This window comes from Capricornis sumatraensis, chromosome 20, assembly GCF_032405125.1.
Source record: "Capricornis sumatraensis isolate serow.1 chromosome 20, serow.2, whole genome shotgun sequence".
Taxonomy (NCBI): Eukaryota; Metazoa; Chordata; class Mammalia; order Artiodactyla; family Bovidae; genus Capricornis; species Capricornis sumatraensis.
In genome coordinates, this window is record NC_091088.1 from 29,912,595 (window position 1) to 29,933,788 (window position 21,194).

General features: G+C 41.6%; 1 protein-coding gene across 5 annotated transcripts in view; it reads right to left on the reverse strand.

Moving 5' to 3' along the window:
* Window positions 1-2,566: 2,566 nt before the first annotated feature.
* The window catches only part of OGFOD1 (2-oxoglutarate and iron dependent oxygenase domain containing 1), a 33,444-nt gene continuing 14,816 nt past the window's right edge, over window positions 2,567-21,194 (reverse strand). For 4 of the 5 annotated variants that reach the window (XM_068991894.1, XM_068991892.1, XM_068991897.1 and 1 more), the window contains 9 exons: window positions 9,505-9,621; window positions 8,824-8,915; window positions 8,490-8,618; window positions 8,128-8,241; window positions 6,659-6,738; window positions 5,759-6,063; window positions 4,506-4,628; window positions 4,023-4,081; window positions 2,567-3,527 (listed from right to left, as the gene is read on the reverse strand). In XM_068991894.1, the coding sequence (XP_068847995.1) occupies window positions 3,366-3,527; window positions 4,023-4,081; window positions 4,506-4,628; window positions 5,759-6,063; window positions 6,659-6,738; window positions 8,128-8,241; window positions 8,490-8,618; window positions 8,824-8,915; window positions 9,505-9,621 (1,181 nt within the window). In that variant the 3' untranslated portion in view covers window positions 2,567-3,365. The remainder of the gene's footprint in view (window positions 3,528-4,022; window positions 4,082-4,505; window positions 4,629-5,758; window positions 6,064-6,658; window positions 6,739-8,127; window positions 8,242-8,489; window positions 8,619-8,823; window positions 8,916-9,504; window positions 9,622-21,194) is intronic. The other variant, XM_068991895.1, reaches the window with a different exon arrangement.

Here is a 21,194-nt window from a genome sequence, read left to right on the forward strand (position 1 = left end):
ACAGTGAAGAGATATTGCAGCCAAAACTTATTTGTTGAGGAAATGCTGGTCTGACAGAGGCAGCCCAAGCATTGTTATTTTTCAGTACTCTTTGGGAAAGAAATACCACATTCAGAGGAGTTTGGGAGGGAAGCTACAAGCTGTAGAAAATCCGAGTTCAAAGTGTTAACAGCTTCTTTCTTGTCTGCATTTCATTTTTCTACATCTTTAAATGAGGGATTGAAATTAGATTATTTATAGGATTCTTCCTTAAATACTTAATTTTCCTTCTCAACAGAAATACTAATATGCTGTCAAAATAACTTTATGAAAATGTTCTTAATTTACATAATGGTTGACATGATAAAGGAAATCTGTCAAGGACACTTGAGCTTACACAGCTGTAGGGAGTGGCAAAGTTAAGTTTTCTAGTCTGATGCTGGAAGCTGAAGTGCACAGGACAGGCAGTCGCAAAGGATGTAGAGTTGGGAAGAACAAGTTGGAGCCCACCAGGACACATTAAAATCTATGTCAGTTCTTGCCTGACCTCGATGGTGTAGGGGAGACCCTGCATCAGAGAAGTTGAAAGAAGAGCCAGTGGAAAGTGGAGCAGTTGCAGGCGCAGACGTGGATTCACATTGAGAAAGTGAGCCACCAGTGAAGTTACTCAGTACAATGTGTGTGAGGTACAGAATGACTACCGCTTCATTCTGGCCCTCCGTCTTGCACAAGAACTTGGGGCTCAGTCTAACTGGAAACCCACTCCAGTATTCTCACCTGGAAAATCCCTTGGACAGAGGAGCCTGGTGGGCTATAGTCCATGGGATTGCGAAGGGTCAGACATGATTTGGTGACAGACTTTCTAACTGGAAAGAGGTTTCAGAATCCTGGGAAATGTAGTTCAGTCTAGCCAAACTGATACATTACACAGCACACAGTGGCTGTCACAGGCTGGTGGGATTCCAGGTGACCTTTATGTTTTTATATGTTGTGTTCTCCACAATGAACATGTGTTACAGAGATAATCTGATAAAAAGAGCTATTCTCTTTGGGGGGAAAATATCTTCCTTTATTGAAAGGAATTATAAGAATTAAGAAATGACATTTTTACAGGTGAGCATCATAGCTTGTACCTGCAAGAAGTAAGTATAAAAAAGATGCCCATGTTGTAATTCCTCTTTTGCTGCTTAACAGTTGTCCACAGTGGCTCCAGGCCCTAAAAAAACTAAGATGAAGAATGAAATACTAAGGAAAAACAACTTCTTCATCACTCGGTACCTTCAGTGCAGAGAAGTGACCTGCAAGTTACACGATCTTTCACAGCCTAAGAGGTACCGTAGGTGATGTAACTGACAGAAACATCACAGTCTGGCTCTCAGGGATTCTCTCCCCTTGGACACCAGAATGCCGTAGTGTATGGAAAATGTGCTGATAGGCCATCAACACACTGAGATTAAGGAGAATGTAGTAAGTATATTTTAATGCTTGTGTAGGATGCTAAGACTTAGACTCAGTGCTCCAGAGCTCTTAGATGTTACCTAGAACAATGAGTCTCAAACTGTTTTCCATACTTGGCACACACCTGCTCAGCCCTATTCCTGGGTTTATGCCACTAACATAAACATATTTTTATGTTAACAAAAGTAATATTACAGGATGTCCTTCAGTCTGCAGGAACTTAAAAGGCAAGCTTGGAAATTTAAACCAACAAAGTAGTAGTTGTAATCCCACCCGAGTGTCACTATGCTATGGTTAAAATAGTGTGGTCCCAAAACCAGTATGTATGAAGAACGGTTCCCACCATGTCAGTGGGAAAGACAATATATAAGAACCAGTTCTAGGTATTATTTTAGTTCATCTTTTAAAAATTACTGTTTTATAACAACCAATACTGTATATTAGTATAGGAAGTGTGTAAAATTTATAAATACCCCATATAATAAACATACATGCTAAAACTTTTTTTTTTTACCAATTGAGGTGCAAGATCAAAATTTTGAAACCATCAGCCTAAAGAAAGTGAAACTGTTCATTTAGATGCAAATTTTAGTCCTCAAAGTTTTAGGAGATAAAAAGGACAAAGCTCAATGCTTTTCCTATTAATTTGTAAAATTCAAAATAAAAGCTACTGCAGTAGCTCATAATAAATGTAAAAAAGGAAAAGTTAACAAGCAGGTAGCACTGGATGGAAATGAAAACAGCATCTTGGATTACTGATGCAGCGACACTGAGCACCCATCCATGCGCACCCATGCATGCAGGTGGCAGGCGTCACACAACCCCCTTCAACAGTTCAGGGGAGAAAGAATACAACAAAGAGGACAGCTGCTTGGCAGTGCAATATGGCCTTTGACACCTGGTCTCTTAAAGAAAGGCTAGTTTGACAGATGACCCTACAGTACTTGGGAAATGAAAGTCACATATGAGATTAGAATCATTTGGTTACACTGGAGGCGCGACTCCAGCATGGCGCAGTCATGGGCACCTGGACACCACTGCACAGGGCACAAGCAGCCATCCTTTTCACTGACCGTGAGTCTCTCGGGGCCACGTGGTTTCAGACCAGGCTATTTTCCAAGGGAATATACTAAACATTGTCTTAAGTCTATACAGTCCAGAGTCACAGTGAAACAAAGCCACAGGCAGTGGGAGGAAGCTAAAGGGGCCTAGAATCAAAGGGGGTGTGAGGTTCTATAATCCTCTAAACCAATGACATTGGGAAGGACAGAAACTAGTCATAAATTTATGACTATATATGTATACACACATACTTTTTAAAAATCAACCACTGGAAACATGGGTGAAGCTTGAAGATTTTATACCAAGTGAAATTAAGCCAGTCATAAAAAGACAAATATTGTCTTATGAGGAACATGAGTTAGTAGATACCTAGAGACAAAGTAGAATGGTGGCTTCCACAGGCTGGGGGAGGGGAAAGCAGGGATTACTACTTAATCAGGACAGAGGTGCAGCTGGGGAAGATGGGAAAGTTCAGCAGATGGATGGTGGTGAAGGCTGCACGACCATGTGAACGTACCTAATGCCACTGAACTAGACACTTGAAAATGGTTAAAATGGTACTTTTATGTCATGTCTATTTTACGTCACACGTTTTAATCACTGAAGAAGCCAATATGGAAAATGAAGAACTGAATGTTAAAGACAAAACCCTTTAAAAAGAAAACATCAAGAGGTAAGTACCTAGCTCCAAGCTCAAGGTCTAAACTGATGACAAGCATTATGAGCCCTACTAAAGGACAGTCACACACAGTTTTTAAGACCGCTGTCACACAGGTCACCGTGTGGCTCTCCTTCACGTGACGTCTTAACTCTTCCAGCTGTGCCAGTACTCAGGAAAGGTCTTTTTCCAGCTTTGCCCTGCTTTGTCATTCGTAATAGACAAATGAAAAGTCCCAGAAGCCTGTTCTGTTTGGAAAACTTTTCTTTTGTTCTAGGCTTCGGTGGTTAATGTGCTTGACAAATTTCAGAGTTTCCCTATCTCTGTAGACCAGTGCCAAAGAGTTGTTTTCTGGATTCACTGTTAGCAGCTGAAACAGGTAAAAACAATGATATATCAGAACACAGATGATTCTCACCTCTTCTTAAACAGATGTTTCCATATCAAATACTCAAACTGGTGAATAGGGATCTTTTAAAAGATACTTTATTAGAACTATTGCTCTGGCTGTCAAGACATATTCCAGCAAGCCCCATTCCAGTACATACCCAGAAAGGTTTTACCTAATGCATCTTACATACCCAGAAAGGTTTTACCTAATGCATCTAAGTTTTCCTACCTTCAAAGATGCATGAAAATGTACCACCTGACTCTTCATTTACTTGGAATTTCTCAGCGGGGTAGAATGCCTAGGGATTATCCTTTACCATCTTTACTGCATGGTGAGTACTTTCTACTAGAAATTAGAACCACTGCCAGACAGAACAACATGGAGTTATCAGCTAAAGACACTGGCAGAAAGTCAGAAAAGCTGGGTCTCTGAAGAATGAAAACATTTTTAAGAACTAAAAAGGAAGCAACTTACCTCTTCGTCTTCTCCTTTGGCAATGTAGGAGGTAAAGCCACCATACTCTGGCTTCCAGCCTTACAAAGGGCAAACAAACAGCATTCAGAAAGCTCTCACCGCAAGAGTTACATCATCTGTTTGAATCATTGGTTCCATGCTGCTTAACACTGGGGGATCTGGGAGTTGAGTCGTACCCAACTGTGACTTAGGAGGCTGAATTTATCATTCAACCAACACTGAGTAAAAACTGGAAACTAAAATATAAAATATACCTGGAAGGACACTTACATAAAAGCTCTGGGGATTCCTTAGGAATTATTATTTGGTCCATCTCCTACACCTCAGTCACAGGTACGAACAGTACTCTGAGCTGGAAGACTGAAATTCATGACCCTTAAGACCCAACATAGAGCTCCTGTGATCTGAGATCATAACGAAGGCAGATAACTTCTGAATTGGTTCCGTTAGAGAGGGTCTCTCGGGAGCGACTGTCCCTCTTACCTTCACAGCCACAATAGAGCAGTAAGTCCAGGGCAAATTCAGTCTTGCTGTTGTCATGGATTAAGGTGTAGTGACCAGTCTTCCAATGCCTCAGTTCCCCCTGGCATGTGGGAACACTTGATTCTAAGAAAAACGTAACAGGAGGTCAGAAAAAAATTACCTTGATACCACTGCTAGACTGCAGAAGAATGATAATTAGGAGCAGTACAGCACTAAAGAGAAACCATGTCTATAGTCCTTCAGCTGACCTGTGGCTCTATTATAACACTATATATAATACATCAGCCTTATAATGAAAAAAAGTTGACTTTATTTCTCTTTACCATGAATTTCAGATGGAGTATATACTTCAGTTGCCCCCCAACTCCATTTTTTAAAATAACATAATTATTTAAGTAGAATTTTTTAGAGCAGTTTATAGAAAAATTAAATTTCCCAGAAAGTACAGTTCCCCTCTCCCTGTCACACACAAACCCTGCCCCTCCCTATTAGTTTCCTCGATTGTTAACATCCTGTCTTAGTGGGATGGTTACAACTGACCAGTATTGAGAGACTAGTATTAACTGATGTCCACAGTTTACATTAGGGTTCACTCTTGGTGGTGTATATTTTACTGGTTTAATGTCATGTGTCCATTCCATCTGTTTAAAAGATGATTAAACTTCCTTTGCTTTTAATAATTTCCTTCTACCTATCAGTCCAAGTTCAAGCAAGTTTTTCTTAGGGTGATACTGGTTCTCAGCAAGAAGAAACCACTCACCTTCCGCTTCCGCTCCTTTATGTTCTTGTGTTTTATAGTAAGTTTAGGCAAAACCAATGGTATTTCTCTCTACCATTTGTACTACTGTTAGCCTAATAAAACTGTTAGCTGGCTGTACTTCCTGCCCAGAATGCTCTTCCCACAGATCTGTCTTGTCATTCAGACCTGAGCTTAGGATGACAGCTCATCCAGACTGCCCTGCATCCAAGAGGTAACCTGGTCATTCCTCCGCATGTAACCCTACTCAGATTTCCTGCACCGCAACTATCCTTATTTGACATCTTGTTGTTTGTGTATCATGTAATCTCTGGCCTCTCCCCTACTAGAATATATGGGCTCAGGGAGAGCTGAGACCTTGTCTGTCTGCTTCTCCCAAGTCCAGAAGCAGGGCCTAGCACATAGTAAGTGCTTAAGAAATACCTGTTGAATGAATAAACCACTGAACTGTGAATTCCTAATGGTAAAATAAGGATAGAACATAACAGCAGCTCACCTTTCTTTGCTTCATCTTCCTCTGGGTCTGTCGGTCCATCGCTCTGTAGACTGCTGTCACTGGTGGCCCCCCGACTGTTCTCTGGCTCAGAGGAGCTGTGACTAGTCCCTTCTTCAGTGTTCTCAGCAGCAGAGGCTCCATCTCGCTCCTTTTTGTCCTCAGGCTCATCTTCTGAAGGTGCCAGAAAGTGAAGCTTCAGGCCTGTGAAGTTGGAGAGCAGCAGGAACATCGCCTCGGAGTGGAACAGTGCCATGCAGTCCCTCAGGATGTCAGGAAGCTGGCTTTGCTCAGCCTTCTCGTAAAACCTGTAGGGCAGCAACGCAAGGTGCTCATCAAGGTGTGCATCACATTACATGGATGGAACATCACTCACGGGATGAGAGCTGATCATTAGCTTTGTACCTCTCTTTTTGAACCTTGGCATAGCTTACTCAATCCTAATTTGTTACACAGTGAGATTCTAGACTTCCTTGGTGGTCCACTGTCTAAGAATCCACCTTGCAGTGCAGGGGACACTGGTTCGATCCCTGGTCTGGGAAGATCCCACATGCTGTGGAGCAACTACTGAAGCCTGTATGCTCTAGAGCGTGTGCTCTGCAACAAGAGAAACCACCGCAGTGAGACACTGTCACGCCACAACTAGAAAGTAGCCCCCACTCGGCACCACTAGAGAAAACCTGAGTGTAGCAACAAAGACCCAGCAAAGCCAATAAATAAATGTTTAAAAATCTGAGGTATAAAAGTCATATAACACTTAAAAAAACAGATTCTGTTAGGGTCTCCTACTGGATGTGCCTGAGAACAAAACATTAGGGCAAATGTCCTATAATTGGAGGTGAGCCTCACAGACAGACCAGGTAGATGCTAAATGCAGAAGTAAATGTCCTAAATGAGTTCTACCTTTTGTTAGGGGGACCTCGGCTGCTCCATTCCACATGTCCTCTCTCCAAAGCCTCACACACCTCTGCAAATTTCTCAGGCTGGAGAATGAGAAAACGAAGCAGCATTTAGCAGAACTTTCTAGATCCCATACTGGTTGCTGCAGCTACAGCAGCTCTGCAGAATCATTCTGGCCCATTCCCAACAGGGCCAGGTGACCTTCTTCATCCCTTTCACATCAGATCCCCCAGTCCTGACAGGGTGAAGCCAGAGCAGGATGCTTTAGCCAAGAGACCTGAGTGTCAATTTGGGCCACTACCTTATGTACCTGTATGTCTTATGTCAAACTGCTAGACCTCTAGGATTCCTGCATTTATAAAACAAGGATCTTAATGCAGATTCTTTAATTCACATGAGGAGAAAAATTGCATTAATATAGTTATAACTAATTAAATATACTATACTTCATAACTGATACAGTGTTATAATGAAAACGTCTATGTAATAATACAGATTCTTTAGGCCTCTGTTCATTCCCTTCATTTAATCAGCATTCTAAATTTAAAAAGTTCAGTATAGTACAAGAAACTAATAAATCTAAATATTCTCCATAAGAGGCTTTCATAAGTACTTGTTTAAATGCAGTTTTCTAAGGAGTGCTCTACAAACAGTAATCCTATCAGTTGTGAAACAGGAAAGAGGATCCTAAAGCATGGTTTAGGTAAGTTGAATTAAACAGGATTTTAAAAGTTCATTTACTAAAATACTTCTCAAATTCCTTAATATGCTATTATCTGCTATATAATTCCAAGAGGCAGGATGTAGTGTGTCTCAACCTTTTTTAATAGAGGGACAACTCTTGGGATTGTGATTCCACGGGACCCAGGGTCACCTGGGAAGCACCACACCTGTCTGCATGATCTCATTCAGCCCTCAGGACAGCTCTTCAGGACAGGCAAGGCAGGTATTATCCCAGTTTAACTGATGATGAAATACAAGCTGAGACCTTTAGATATTTGCTGAGGTCAGTAAAATCAGAGCCAAGACGTGAATACAGTCTTCTGACTTCTAACCTAGGTCTCTTTCCACTGTAAGCTGCCACCTCGTCATTCTCAAACATGTATTACTAATTTGTTAATTAGTAATCTATTATTTAAAAGTAATAGCACCAGTCATCAAAATGAATAGGGTGGGAACTACATACCACTCCCTCACAGTATACAAGTGTGTGAGTGAGACAGAGTGTGTGTGTGTGTGTGTGATTAAGAGTATAGAGAACTGGGGAATAAACACCCAAGAGACTCAGCCTACTAACATGCAACTGGTACCAATGTTAGCTAGTATCATTTCACCATTCGAAAAGGATGATATAAAATTCTAACCAGGAACAAAACAAAAACTAAAAGCTCTCTAAGTGATGCCTGTTCACCACCCAAGAAGCAAGGCTATGTGCCAGACATGGTATTATCAGACAGGATTTGCTGGCCTACCTGAAGGAATTCTTTTAGGAGAATTTCAGAGCTTTCCTCAAATTCTTCTTGAATTTGAGCTTGGTATTCCATGTCAAGATAAGTAGGGTTGATCCAATCATACAAAATTTCATGCTGGAAAGGAGCAGCAGATGTGAAGGCTAAGTTAATACTTCCCTCTGCTTTTGTTCTGCCACCATGTCATACCAGTAAAATAAGACTCCATACTCCCAATTCAGGGGGCCTGGGTTCAATTCCTGGTCAGGGTACTAGATCCCACTGCAATGAAGACCCAGTGCAGGCAAATAAATAAAAAAGAGAAAAGCAAATGATACGCCACAGCTTCTACGATGAGAATCCCAGCAACAAGAATTTATCCTTACATCTTGTGGGATGTGAGGGCTCCGAGCTATGAGAGGCTCAAAGTAGGTGGGAGGCCTGGTCAGTGAAGGACCATGAAACCAGCCGCTGATGGACAAACGTGACTTTTCTTCAGACAAGACCTCAGACACCTGAGAGGACAAGACCAGCAGCACATCAACATAAAGACGAGGGGGGAAGATTACTAGCCACGGCTCACTGATTTCAGGACCCTTCACACTAGGTGTGGAAACCACCTGGCCGGGTAGTCCACCCGGAAGCTGCCACATTTAGACACTGGGAGACTGAAAAGCATGCTCCTTGGCAGTCTATGTGTTTGTGGCTTACAGTCTTTACCTGGTGAAAGGATACTGGAGACACTTCAAAGAAAACCAGGGTGTTCCACGAAGGGATAAGGGACTTGACAATCTGCTTCGGCTGAAAGTGTTCTGCGCCGGGAGAGAACACATCCATAAACGAGCTTTATCATCATTAACCACTTCCAGGCTGCCTTGTTTCCACCTCGACAATTCACAAATTTCTAAGGGTAGCTAGATGTCCCCTTCAGATCCCCAAATGCCACCCCCTTCCATCTGTTTCTCTTAACACAGTTCCTCTAGGTGACGTCTGTTCTTACTCCACCATGCATTACTGATGAAAGCTGGAAAAAGTTCTGAACGATTTCTGGAGTCAAGTTCTGGTGTCAGTCATTAAAAACAAACAAAAAAGGTCCCTGACCTCCTGGCAGATGGACTGGTCCTGGAGATTCATAACCAAGGGTGGCTGTACACGTGCTCTACACTCCCATGGCCAGCATTCAGAACCAGGGTTTGACTGTTGCTCATCTTAAATCAACCCCAGTTTATCTCTGGAGGACCGATTATTTCAAGCACAACCCAGAGAGGTGGCTGTCAGGCATTCGATCCCCCTGTGGTTGTTAGGGTAACAGATGGCTTCCATCTCCTCTGACGAGAACAGACATTGCGTCTAAGAGCTCGGAAGTGTCTGCTGGTGTTGAAGTGCACGCTTCTGTCTTACCGTCAACACTGAACAGGTCCAGGGTGCCCCCCAAGCTCGCATCCCAGGGAGGAACCAGGTAAAGAATGAAGGCGATCCGGCGCCCTTCCAGCTCATCATCGTGACAGAGCAGGGCATCTGTAACAGATGAGCGCACACCATGATGTCCCCGCATGGGCAATGAACAGCCGCCTGCCTCTGCGCTTATTATCAGTCCATCTGCTGGTCCTCTGTAACGGCAGCTCCTCCAGCTCTACAACACCATTTCCCCTCTTTCATAATTACAGAAATAAAACTGTCAATGTAGAAAACTCTAAAAACATGGACCACCACACAGACTCGGGGATGGTCACCTCTAGTATTTTCCCAACATACATGTATTTGCCTTTTAAAAACAGTATCCTACAGTGGTTCTTTAGTTGACTTTTTTTTTTAAATTACATGGCAAATGTCTTTTCCATATCACTATAAATGTCTGTCATCTCTTCCAAGGCAAACCATGCAACATCACATTAATCCAAGTCTACACGCCAACCACTAATGCTGAAGAAGCTGAACAATTCTATGAAGACCTATAAAACCTTCTAGAACACATACATCCACACACAAAAGATGTCCTTTTCATCATAGGGGACTGGAATGCGAAAGTGGAAAGTAAAGAGATATCTGGAGCAACAGGAAAGTTTGGCCTTGGAGTACAAAGTGAGGCAGGGCAAAAGCTAACAGTTTTGCCAAGAGAATACATGGTCATAGCAAAAACCCTCTTCCAACAACACAAGAGACAACTCTACACATGGACATCACCAGATGGTCAATACCAAAATCAGACTGATTATATTCTTTGCAGAGAAGATGGAGAAGTTCTATATAGTCAGGAAAAACAAGACCAGGAGCTGACTGTGGCTCAGATCATCAGCTCCTTACTGAAAAATTCAGGCTCAAATTGAAGAAAGTATGGAAAATCACTAGGCCATTCAGATATGACCAAAATCAAATCCCTTATGATTATACAACTCTCACATCCATATATGACTACTGGAAAAACCACAGTCTTGACTAGACAGACCTTTGTTGGCAAAGTAATGTCTCTGCTTTTTAACATGCTGTCTAGGTTGGTCATAACTTTTCTTATAAGGAGTAAGAGTCTTTTAATTTCATGGCTGCAGTCACCATCTGCAATGATTTTGGAGCCCCCAAAAATGAAGTCTGCCACTGTTTCCCCATCTATTTGCCATGAAGTGATGGGACAGATGCCATGACCTTCGTTTTCTGAAATGTTGAGCTTTAAGCCAACTTTTTCACTCTCCTCTTTCACTTTCATCCAGAGGCTCTTTAGTTCCTCTTCACTTTCTGCCATAAGGGTGGTGTCATCTGCATATCTGAGGTTACTGATATTTCTCCCGGCAATCTTGATTCCACCTTGTGCTTCTTCCAGCCCAGCATTTCTCATGATGCACTCTGCATATAAGTTAAATAAGCAGGGTGACAACATAAAGCCTTGATGTACTCCTTTTCTTATCTGGAACCAGTCTGTTGTTCCATATTCAGTTCTAACTGTTGCTTCCTGACCTGCTTACAGATTTCTCAAGAGGCAGGTCAGGTGGTCTGGTATTCTGACCTCTTTCAGAATTTTTCAGTTTCTTGTGATCCACACAGTCAAAGGCTTTGGCATAGTCAATAAAGCAGAAATAGATGTTTTTCTGGAACTCTCTTGCTTTTTCCATGATTTAGCAAATGTTGGCAATTTGACCTCTGGCTCCTCTGGACTGCAAGGAGATCCAACCAGTCTATCCTAAAGGAAATCAGTCCTGAATGCTCATTGGAAGGAATGATACTGAAGCTGAAACTCCAATACCTGGGCCACCTGATTTGAAGAGCTGACTCATCTGAAAACACCCTGATGCTGGGAAAGATTGAAGGCAGGAGGAGAAGGGGACGACAGAGGATAAGATGGTTGGATAGCATCACCAACTCAGTGGACATGAGTTTGAGTAAACTCTGGGAGTTGTTGTGGACAAGGAGGCCTGGCGTGCTGCAGTCCATGGGGTCGCAAAGAGTCGGACACGTCTGAGTAACTGAACTGAACTGATGATTATACAGTGGAAGTGACAAATTAGATTCAAGGCATTAGATCTGGTAGAGTGCTTGAAGAACTAAGGACAGAGGTGCTTAACACTGTATAGGAGGTGGTGACCAAAACCATCCCCCAAAAAAGGAAATGCAAGATGGCAAAGTGGCTGTCTGAGCAGGCCTTACTAAGAAAAGAAAAGAAATAAAAGACAAAGGAGAAAGGGAAAGATATACCAAACTGAATGCAGAGATCTAGAGAACAGCAACGAGAAATAAGAAAGACTTCTTAAGTGAACAATTCAAAGAAATAGAGGAAAGCAATAAAATGGGAAAGACTATAGAGATTTCTTCAAGAAAATTGGAGATACCAAGGCAACATTTCATGTGAAGATGGACACAATAAAGGACAGAAATGGTATGGACCTAAGAGAAGCAGAAGATATTAAGAAGAGGTGGCAAGAATACACAGAAGAACTGTATAAAAATGGTCTTAATGACCCAGATAACCGTGATGGTGTGGTCACTCACCTAGAGCCGGTCACTCTAGAGTATGAAGTAATGTGGGCCTCAGGAAGTATTACTACACACAAAGCTAGTAGAGGTGATGGAATTTCAGCTGAGCGATTTCAAATCCTACAAGATGACTCAACATTGTGCTCAACATGCCAGTAAATTTGGAAAACTCAGCAGTGGCCACAAGACTAGAAAAAGGTCAGTTTTCATTCCAATCCCAAAGAAAAGCAATGCCAAAGAATGTTCAGATAATCATATAACTACACTCAATAAACATGCCAGCAAGATTATGCTCAAAATCCCAAATGGCTAACAAACACATGAAAAGATGCTCAACATCGCTCATTAGAGAACTGCAAACTGAAACTACAACGAGATATCACCTCACACCTGTCAGAATGGCCATCATCAAAAAGTCTACAAACAATAAATGCTGGAGAGGGTGTGGAGAAAAGGGAACCCTCTTGCACTGCTGGTGGGAATATACAGCCACAGTGGAATACAGTATAGAGGTTCCTTAAAAAACTAGGAATAAAACCACCATATGACCGAGCAATCCCACTCCTAGGCATACACCCTGAGGATACCAAAACTGAAAGAGATACATGTACCCCAAGGTTCACTGCAGCACTATTAACAATAGTTAGAACATGGAAGCAACCTAGATGTCCATAAACAGATGAATGGATAAAGAAGCTGGGGTATATATATACAGTGGAATATTACTCAGCCATAAAAAGGAACATATCTGAGTCAGTTCTAACGAGGTGGATGAACCTAGATCCTATTATACAGAGTGAAGTATGTCAGAAAGAGAAAGATAAATATCACATACTAACAAATATATCAGAGAAGGCAATGGCAACCCACTCCAGTACTCTTGCCTGGAAAATCCCATGGGCAGAGGAGCCTGGTAGGCTGCAGTCTATGGGGTTGCTAGGAGTCGGACACGACTGAGCGACTTCTCTTTCACTTTTCACTTTCCTGCATTGGAGAAGGAAATGGCAACCCACTCCAGTGTTCTTGCCTGGAGAATCCCAGGGACGGGGGAGCCTGGTGGGCTGCCGTCTCTGGGGTCGCACAGAGTTGGACACGACTGAAGTGACTTAGCAGCAGTAGCAGTAGCAGCAACAAATATATATGGAATCTAGAAAGATGATACTGATGAATTTATTTGCAAGGCAGCAATGAAGAAATAGAGAACAGACTTATGGACATGGGGAGAGGGAAGGAGAGAGGGTGAGATGTATGGCAAAAGTAACATGGAAACTTGTACTGTATGTAAAATAGATAGCCAATGGGAATTTGCTGTATGTCTCAGGGAACTTAAACGGGCTCTATATCAACCTAGAGGGGTGGGATGGGGAGGGCAGTGGGAAGGAGGTTCAAGAGGGAGAGGACATATGTATACCTATGGCTGATTCATGTTTATGTTTGACAGAAAATAACAAAATTTTGTAAAGCAATTATCCATCAATTAAAAAACAAATAAATTTTAAAAAAATGTTCAAAATCCTTCAGGCTAGGCTTTAGCAGTACATGAACCAAGAACTTTCAGTTGTACAAGCTGGATTTAGAAAAGGCAAAGGAACCAGAGATCAAACTGCCAACACCTACTGGATCACAGAAAAAGCAAGGGAATTCCAAAAAAACATATACTTCTGCTTCACTGACTATAATAAACCTTTTACTATGTGGATCACAAGAAACCGTGGAAAATTCTGAAAGAGATGGGACTATCAGATCACCTGCCCTGTCTCCTGAAAAACCTGTATGCATGACAACAAGCAAAAGTTAGATCCGGACATGGAACAATGGACTGCTTCCCAATAGGGAAAGGAGTTCATCAAGACTGTATACTGTCACCCTGCTTATTTAACTTATACACAGAGTATATCATGTGAAATGCCAGGCTGGATGAAGCACAAGCTGGAATCAAGATTGCTAGGAGAAATATCAATAACCTCAGACATGCAGATGATACCATCCTTATGGAAGAAAGCGAAGAGGAACTAAAGAGCCTCTTGATGAAGGTGAAAGAGGAGAGTGAAAAAGCTGGCTTAAAACTCAACATTCAAAAAACTTAAGATCATGGCATCCAGTCGCTTCATGGCAAATAGATGGGGAGACAACGGAAACAAGTGACAGGTTTTATTTTCTTGGGCTTCAAAATCACTGCAGTCGGTGACTGCAGCCACAAAATTAAAAGACGCTTGTTCCCTGGAAGAAAAGCTATGATAAAATAATCATATTGAAAAGCAGAGACATTACTTTACCACAAAGGTCCATCCAGTCAAAGCCATGGTTTTTCCTGTAGTCATGTATGGATGTGAGAGCTGGACCATAAAGAAGGCTGAGCGCCGAAGAATTGATGCTTTTGAAATGTGGTGCTGAAGAAGACTCGAGAGTCCCTTGGACTACAAGGAGATCCAACCAGTCCATTCTGAAGGAGATCAACCCTGAATATTCACTGGAAGGACTGATGCTGAAGCTCTTGTACTTTTGCTACCTGATGAGAAGAGCCGACTCACTGGAAAAGATGCTGATGCTGGGAAAGATTGAGGGCAAAAGGAGAGGAAGGTGGCAGAGGCTGAGATGGTTGGATGGCATCACCGACTCAACAGACATGAGTCTGAGCAAATTCTGGGAGACAGTGAAGGACAGGGAAGCCTGGCATGCTGCAGTCCTTGGGGTCGCAAAGAGCTGGACACTTTGTTCAGTTGACTTAGTGACTGAACAACAACAACAACAACAATATAGATGTTTTACAATGTTGTATTCATTTCTGCTGTACAGCAAAGTGAATCAGCTATATATATACATATGCCTTCTCTTTTTGGAATTTCCTTCCCATTTAAGTCACCACAGAGCACTGAGTAGGGCTCCCTGAGTCATACAGTACCATTTCTTGAGCCAAACTTCTAAAAGCCATTACGTATGACTGAACAAGGCAGGCATCCATGCAAGGTGGGTGAGGGTAATGGGTGCTATTGGTGAAGTGAGATCCTTCCACACGGAGGGACTATTTTAATACAGAAGCATATTGAAATTAATGGAAAACAGATTTCTCAAAAGTGAAGAACAGATTTATAAATTCAGAAAAAGAAATATAGAATGAACCCTATAGTATGGAAATGAAACTGGAGAAATCAATGTGAATTCATTCTTTCATATATATATGTGTATATATATATATATATATATAAATATGCATACACACACAATATATATATAAATTATATATATGAAAGAACCCACGTTCTTTGGAAGAACAGCCAGCTCCAGATCAAGAGCACAGGAAAATTAAGATAAACTTGGAAAATTGTGTTTTGCTAGAAAGTAAGATACAATAAGGATAATGTATGAAACTGAGCAAACCCACGTAGTGGCCTTCCCGGCAACCCACCTCTTGGTATCCCCTGCTTATTGCTGATTGGAAAAAGGGGCTCTGGAAATGAACTGCGACCTGCTATGCTCCCCCACGTGCAGCGAACAGCAGGCTCAGAAGGACTGAGAAACACAGAACACAGAAACAAAGACAGGGCAGGCAGACAGGAGAGCAGCCGTAACTGAAGGCATCAGTCACGAGGGCTCCCAGCTGTCTCAAAGGTAAAGGTAAGTCTGACTCACATTCCTAAGCTGTTTGTATACAGACAACCCTCTACCTCCAACCAGATGAGAAAAGCTGACCGTGAGCATGTAGCCCCCAGATTGGCTGGCACCTTTAGACAGAAGATGCCAACCTGTGATCTCATCTTGTTACTTCACCTTGCACCAATCAGAGAACTGTGCACAAGCTGACGACACACCCTGGGGCCCTCTCACCCCACTCTGCCTTTAAAAACCCTCCACTAAACTCCATCGGGGAGCTTGGGTGTTCTGTGGACAAGCCACCTGTGCCCTTGTCTGGTGCCCTGGAATAAACGCTGTACTTTTCCTCACCACGACCCGGAGCCAGCAGATTGGCTTTGCTGCGCACAGCAAGCAACCTACGTTTCGTTGAGTGACATAAGGACATATTAAAAGGACACAAAGGTCCCCTTGATCAAATCGAGGACAATATGGGCATCAACATAATGACAGGAACCATTACATAAATAGTAACTTTTAAATTCACACTGACATAAATAAATGGGTAGGGACTTTCCCGGTGGCCCAGTGGTTAAGAATCCATCTTGCAATGCATGGGATGTTGGTTCAACCCTTGGTCAGGGAATGAGGATCCCACATTCCCTGAGGTCTCCACACACTGAAACTCCTGAGCCCAAGTGCTGCAACAAAAGGTTCCACATGCCGCAACTAAGATCAGATGCAGCCAAATAAATATATATTTTTTTAAATGAGTAAATAACTGGGGAGATGGCAATGTTTTACTTACAAAAGAATAACAACTAATAATAGAAAAGAAATTATTTTATTAGAAAAACCACCATCTGGCAACCTGCACAGTAATAATGTAATAAAAATAGCGGGCTTCCAGTTCAAGATGGTGTAGAAGGACATGCACTCATCCCCTCCTGCGAGAGCACCAAAATTGCAACTAGCTGTTGAACAACCATTGATAGGAGGAAGCTGGACCCACCAAAACACAATACCCCATGTCAAAAGAAGAAGCCACAGTGATATGATAGGAGGGGGCACGATCACAATAAAATCAAATCCCATACCCAGCGGATGGGTGGCCCACAAACTGAAGAAAAATAATACTAAAGAAGCTCTCTCACTGTTGTGAAGCTTCGGAACCCCACATCAGGCTTCTCAGCCTGGAGATCTGACAAAGGGACGGGGAATCCCCAGGGACTCTGACCTGGAAGGCCAGTGGGATTTAATTATAGTATTTCCCCAGGACTGGGGGAAACAGACTCCAGTCTGTTTTGTTTAAGCAAAACCGTGCACACACCAGGACCCAGCGGAAAGGAGCAGGGGCCCCATAGGAGACTGAACCAAAGCTACCTGCTGGTGTTGAAGGGTCTCCTGTGGAGGCGTGAGTTGGCAGGGGCTCACCACAGGGATGAAGGCCCTGGCAGTAGCAGTCTGGGAAGGTCCCCCTTGGCATAAGCCCTCTTGGAGGTCACCATTAAGCCCACCATAGAGCCTGCAGACCCCTGGGCAGTGCTGCCTCAGGCCAAACAGAGAGGGAAACCCCACCCATCAGCAGATAATTGGATTACAGCTTTATGGAGCAAGGCCCTGCCCATCAGAGCCAAGACCCAGTTTTTCCCAGTCCCTCCCATCAAGAGGCTTATACAAGCCTCTTAGCCTCCTCCATCAGAGGGCAGACAGAAGAAGCAAGAAGAACCACAATCCCACAGCTAGAACAAAAACCACATTACAGAAAGTTATCAGGATGAAAAAGCAGAAAGTTATGTCCCAGATGAAGGGAGAAGATAAAACACTACAAAAACAACTAAATGTTGTTTTTTTCTGGCAGGAGATAGTCAACCTGCCAGAAAAAGAATTCAGAATAATGATAGTGAAGACATTCCAGGATCTCAGGAAAACAATGGAGAAGATGCAAGAAATGTCTGCCAAAGACCTAGGAGAAATAAAGAACAAACAGAGATGAATAATACACTAGAAGGAATCAATGGCAGAATAACAGAGGCAGAAGAACGGATAAACGACCTAGAGGACAGAATGGTGGAAATCACTGCCACAGAGCAGAATATAGAAAAAAGGATGAAAAGAAATGAAGGCAGCCTAAGAGACCTCTGGGACAACATTAAATGCACCAACATTCGAATTATAGAGGCCCCAGAAGGAGAAGAGAGAGAGAGGGCCTAAGAGAGAGAGGACCTAAGAAAATATTTGAAGAGGTAATAGCTGAAACCTTCCCTAACATCAGAAAGGAAACAGTCAACCAAGTCCAGGAAGCATGGAGTCCCAGGCAGGATAAACTCAAGGAGGAACACACTGAGACACAGTGATCAAACTGACAAAACTTAAAGACAGAGACAAAATATTAAAAGCAACAAGGGAAAAACAACAAATAACATACAAGGGAACTTGATTTCTCAACAGAAACGTTACAAACCAGAAGGAAATGGCAGGATATATTTCAAGTGATGAAAGGGAAGAACCTACAACCAAGAATACTCTGCCCAGCAAGACTCTCAATCATATTTGATGGAGAAATCAACAGCTTTACAGACAAGCAAAAGTTAAGAGAATTCAGCACCACCAAACCAGCTTTACAACAAATGCTAAAGGAACTTCTCTAGGCAAGAAACACAAAAGAAGGAAAAGATCTACAGAAAATAAACCCAAAACAATTAAGAAATGGTAATAGGATCAAATGCACCAATCAAAACACAAAGACTAGCTGGGAGGATGAAAACAGGTGCATGTATGCATTTCCGCTTACCACATCACTCTGCTTGACTCCCCAGACCATATGTAATTATTTTATACTGTTAGGCTAATCATGTTCCCTTTATGGCCTGCAACTGTAATTATCTTTCATTTTTCTATCTGGCTATTGATTGTGAAAACTGAAAAGCATCTTTTACTATTGTGATTATGTAACTATTACTCACTTGATACCACTGTATCATGATCGATCAACAGAAAAATAACAGAACTCTGTACCACTATGATTTAATAGAAAAACCTATAATCACTTTTTAAAATCCAGATGTATGTCAGAATTATCTTGGAATTTTTTGAAAAATACAAATGACCAGGCATTGCTTTTTTTCTCCAGAGCTCCAGGTATATTTCTAATGAGCAGCCACGTTTAAAAACAACTGAACTATATGATGATCTTTCACTTTTATCTAGTTTTGTTTCACTTTTTCTATTTCATATTCAGTGCTGCCATTTCATTTAGTTTATGTTTTCCAGTTTCTCCACCTTTTTTTTTATGTTCTTTCTCAAGCCTTTATCAAGCATAATAGAAAAGCTTTTGTATACATATATATGTATAATATACATATTTTTAAAAACATGAATTTTTGCCTAACTAAAAAATGTATGACATTTTGATTCTACTTTTTTGACTTAGTATGAACAGAATGCTCTATTCCTAATTTTAAAAAAACAGATATGCAACAAACAACAAAGGTTTACTATATCTAGCACAGGGAAGCGAAGTGAAAGTCACTCAGTCATGCCCAACTCTTTGCGACCCCATGGACTGTACAGTTCATGGAATTCTTCAAGCCAAAGTACTGGACTGAGTAGCCTTTCCCTTCTCCAGGGGATCTTCCCAGCCCAGGGATTGAACCCAGGTCTCTCGCATTACAGGTGGATTCTTTACTAGTGAGGCCACAAGGGAAGCCCATAGCACAGGTAACTACCATCAATAAATATCTTGTAATAAGCTATAATGGAAAATAATTTCAAAAATTATGTATGTATAACTGAATCACCTTGCTGTGCACTTGAAACACTGTCAGATATACGTCAATAAAATATATTAAGAAAAAAAATCAATGGATGCTAAAACAAGTGAATCAAATTTTAATAAGAAATGGGATATTTACATAAAGTGTCTCCCTACAAAATATTTATTACCTTAAAGACAAGGACAAGTTTACAGTGGAAAAATCTGATGTCAGCCACCACCTTAATTAAGCAATCACTTATTAAGCACTGGTAATATGACACACTATCTACTGCATGGTAAGAAGCACACATGAGGAATCAGCAGACACACCCAAACGGAGGGGAGTTTTACGATGTAACTCATCTGTAAACTGTGAGAAGCATCAGGATCATAAAAGTCAAGGGAAGACTGAGGGACAGTTGTAGACTTAAGGAGACTAAGAAGACAGGAGAACTAAATGCTATGCACAGCCCTGGACAGGACCCTTTTGCTAATAAAGGACCAAACCACAGAACCTGAATGGAGCCTGTGGATTAGATGGGAGTGACATATCAAACCTAATTCCTGATTCTGATTGTTCATTACTATCATGTAGGAGAAGGTCTTTGTTGCAGGAGTTACTGAAGTATTCAGGGGGTCACAGAGAATCCTAAAGGCAACCTATTCTTAAGTAAAATAGAAAAAATTCATTTGTATTATTCTCACCATTTATCTGTTTGAAACTACTTCAAATTACTCCCCGAACCCCGAAAAAAGGGGCATATGAGAAACTTCCCTGGTGGTCCAGCGGCTAAGACTCCGTACTCCCAATGCAGGGAGACCAGGTTTGATCCCTGGTCAGAGAACTAGATCCCACATGCCACTACTAAGACCTAGCACAGACAGATAAATAATTGTTTTAAAAAAAGGGATGTGACATGACTATATGTCTAAGTTATCCTCAAAATGTTGTTACCAATTTGTACTTCTCCAGGACAATGTATGAGAGTAAACCCAAATCAAAATTTTATTCAGTAAAAACAAAACAACCCAAAACACTTATCCTTCCAGCTGAAAATCAAACATGCTTTCAAAAGGACATGTACATGCTCAGAAAGGGAGCTGGAAGGATGCATCCCCAACTGGTGACAGTGGACATGTCTGAAGAGAAAGGGGGACAAGGAGAAAGTGTGGGGGGACTATCGTGAATTACACTCTATACTGCTTGACACGGTATATTGTTTGACTTTTTATCCTTAAGAATATATTCAGAGAGGGATAAACTGGGTGATTGGGACTGACATATACACACTATATATATCGAACAGATAACTAATAAAAGACCGACTGTAAAGAACCAGGAACTCTACTCAATGCTCTGTAATGGCCTATAAGGGAAAAGAATCTAAAAAACAGAGTGGATATATGTATATGTATAAATCATACACTTTGCTATATAGCTGAAATTAACACAACATTGTAAATGACATATATACTCCAACAGAAATTAAAAAAAAAAAGAATATGTTCATTTATTACCTTCAAAAGAAAAAAAAGGCATTGAGGGGACACTTGTTTCCTAGGAAGTATAAGAGTGAGTTTACAATATCACCCTTGAATTTCCTGATACCATATGCAAAGCTTATGGGTATATGCATTATTAGCATTTTTCTGAAAATACTGAAATGGAGCAGGACCCTGCAGGGCCTTCCTGGACACAAAAGCCCTTCTGTGTCCTCCATTTCTTGCTTATGGAAAAAAAAAGGCTTGTCTCCTAGGCATCCCCAAGTTCCAAAGAGCAGGCTCAAACAGTTAATGATTA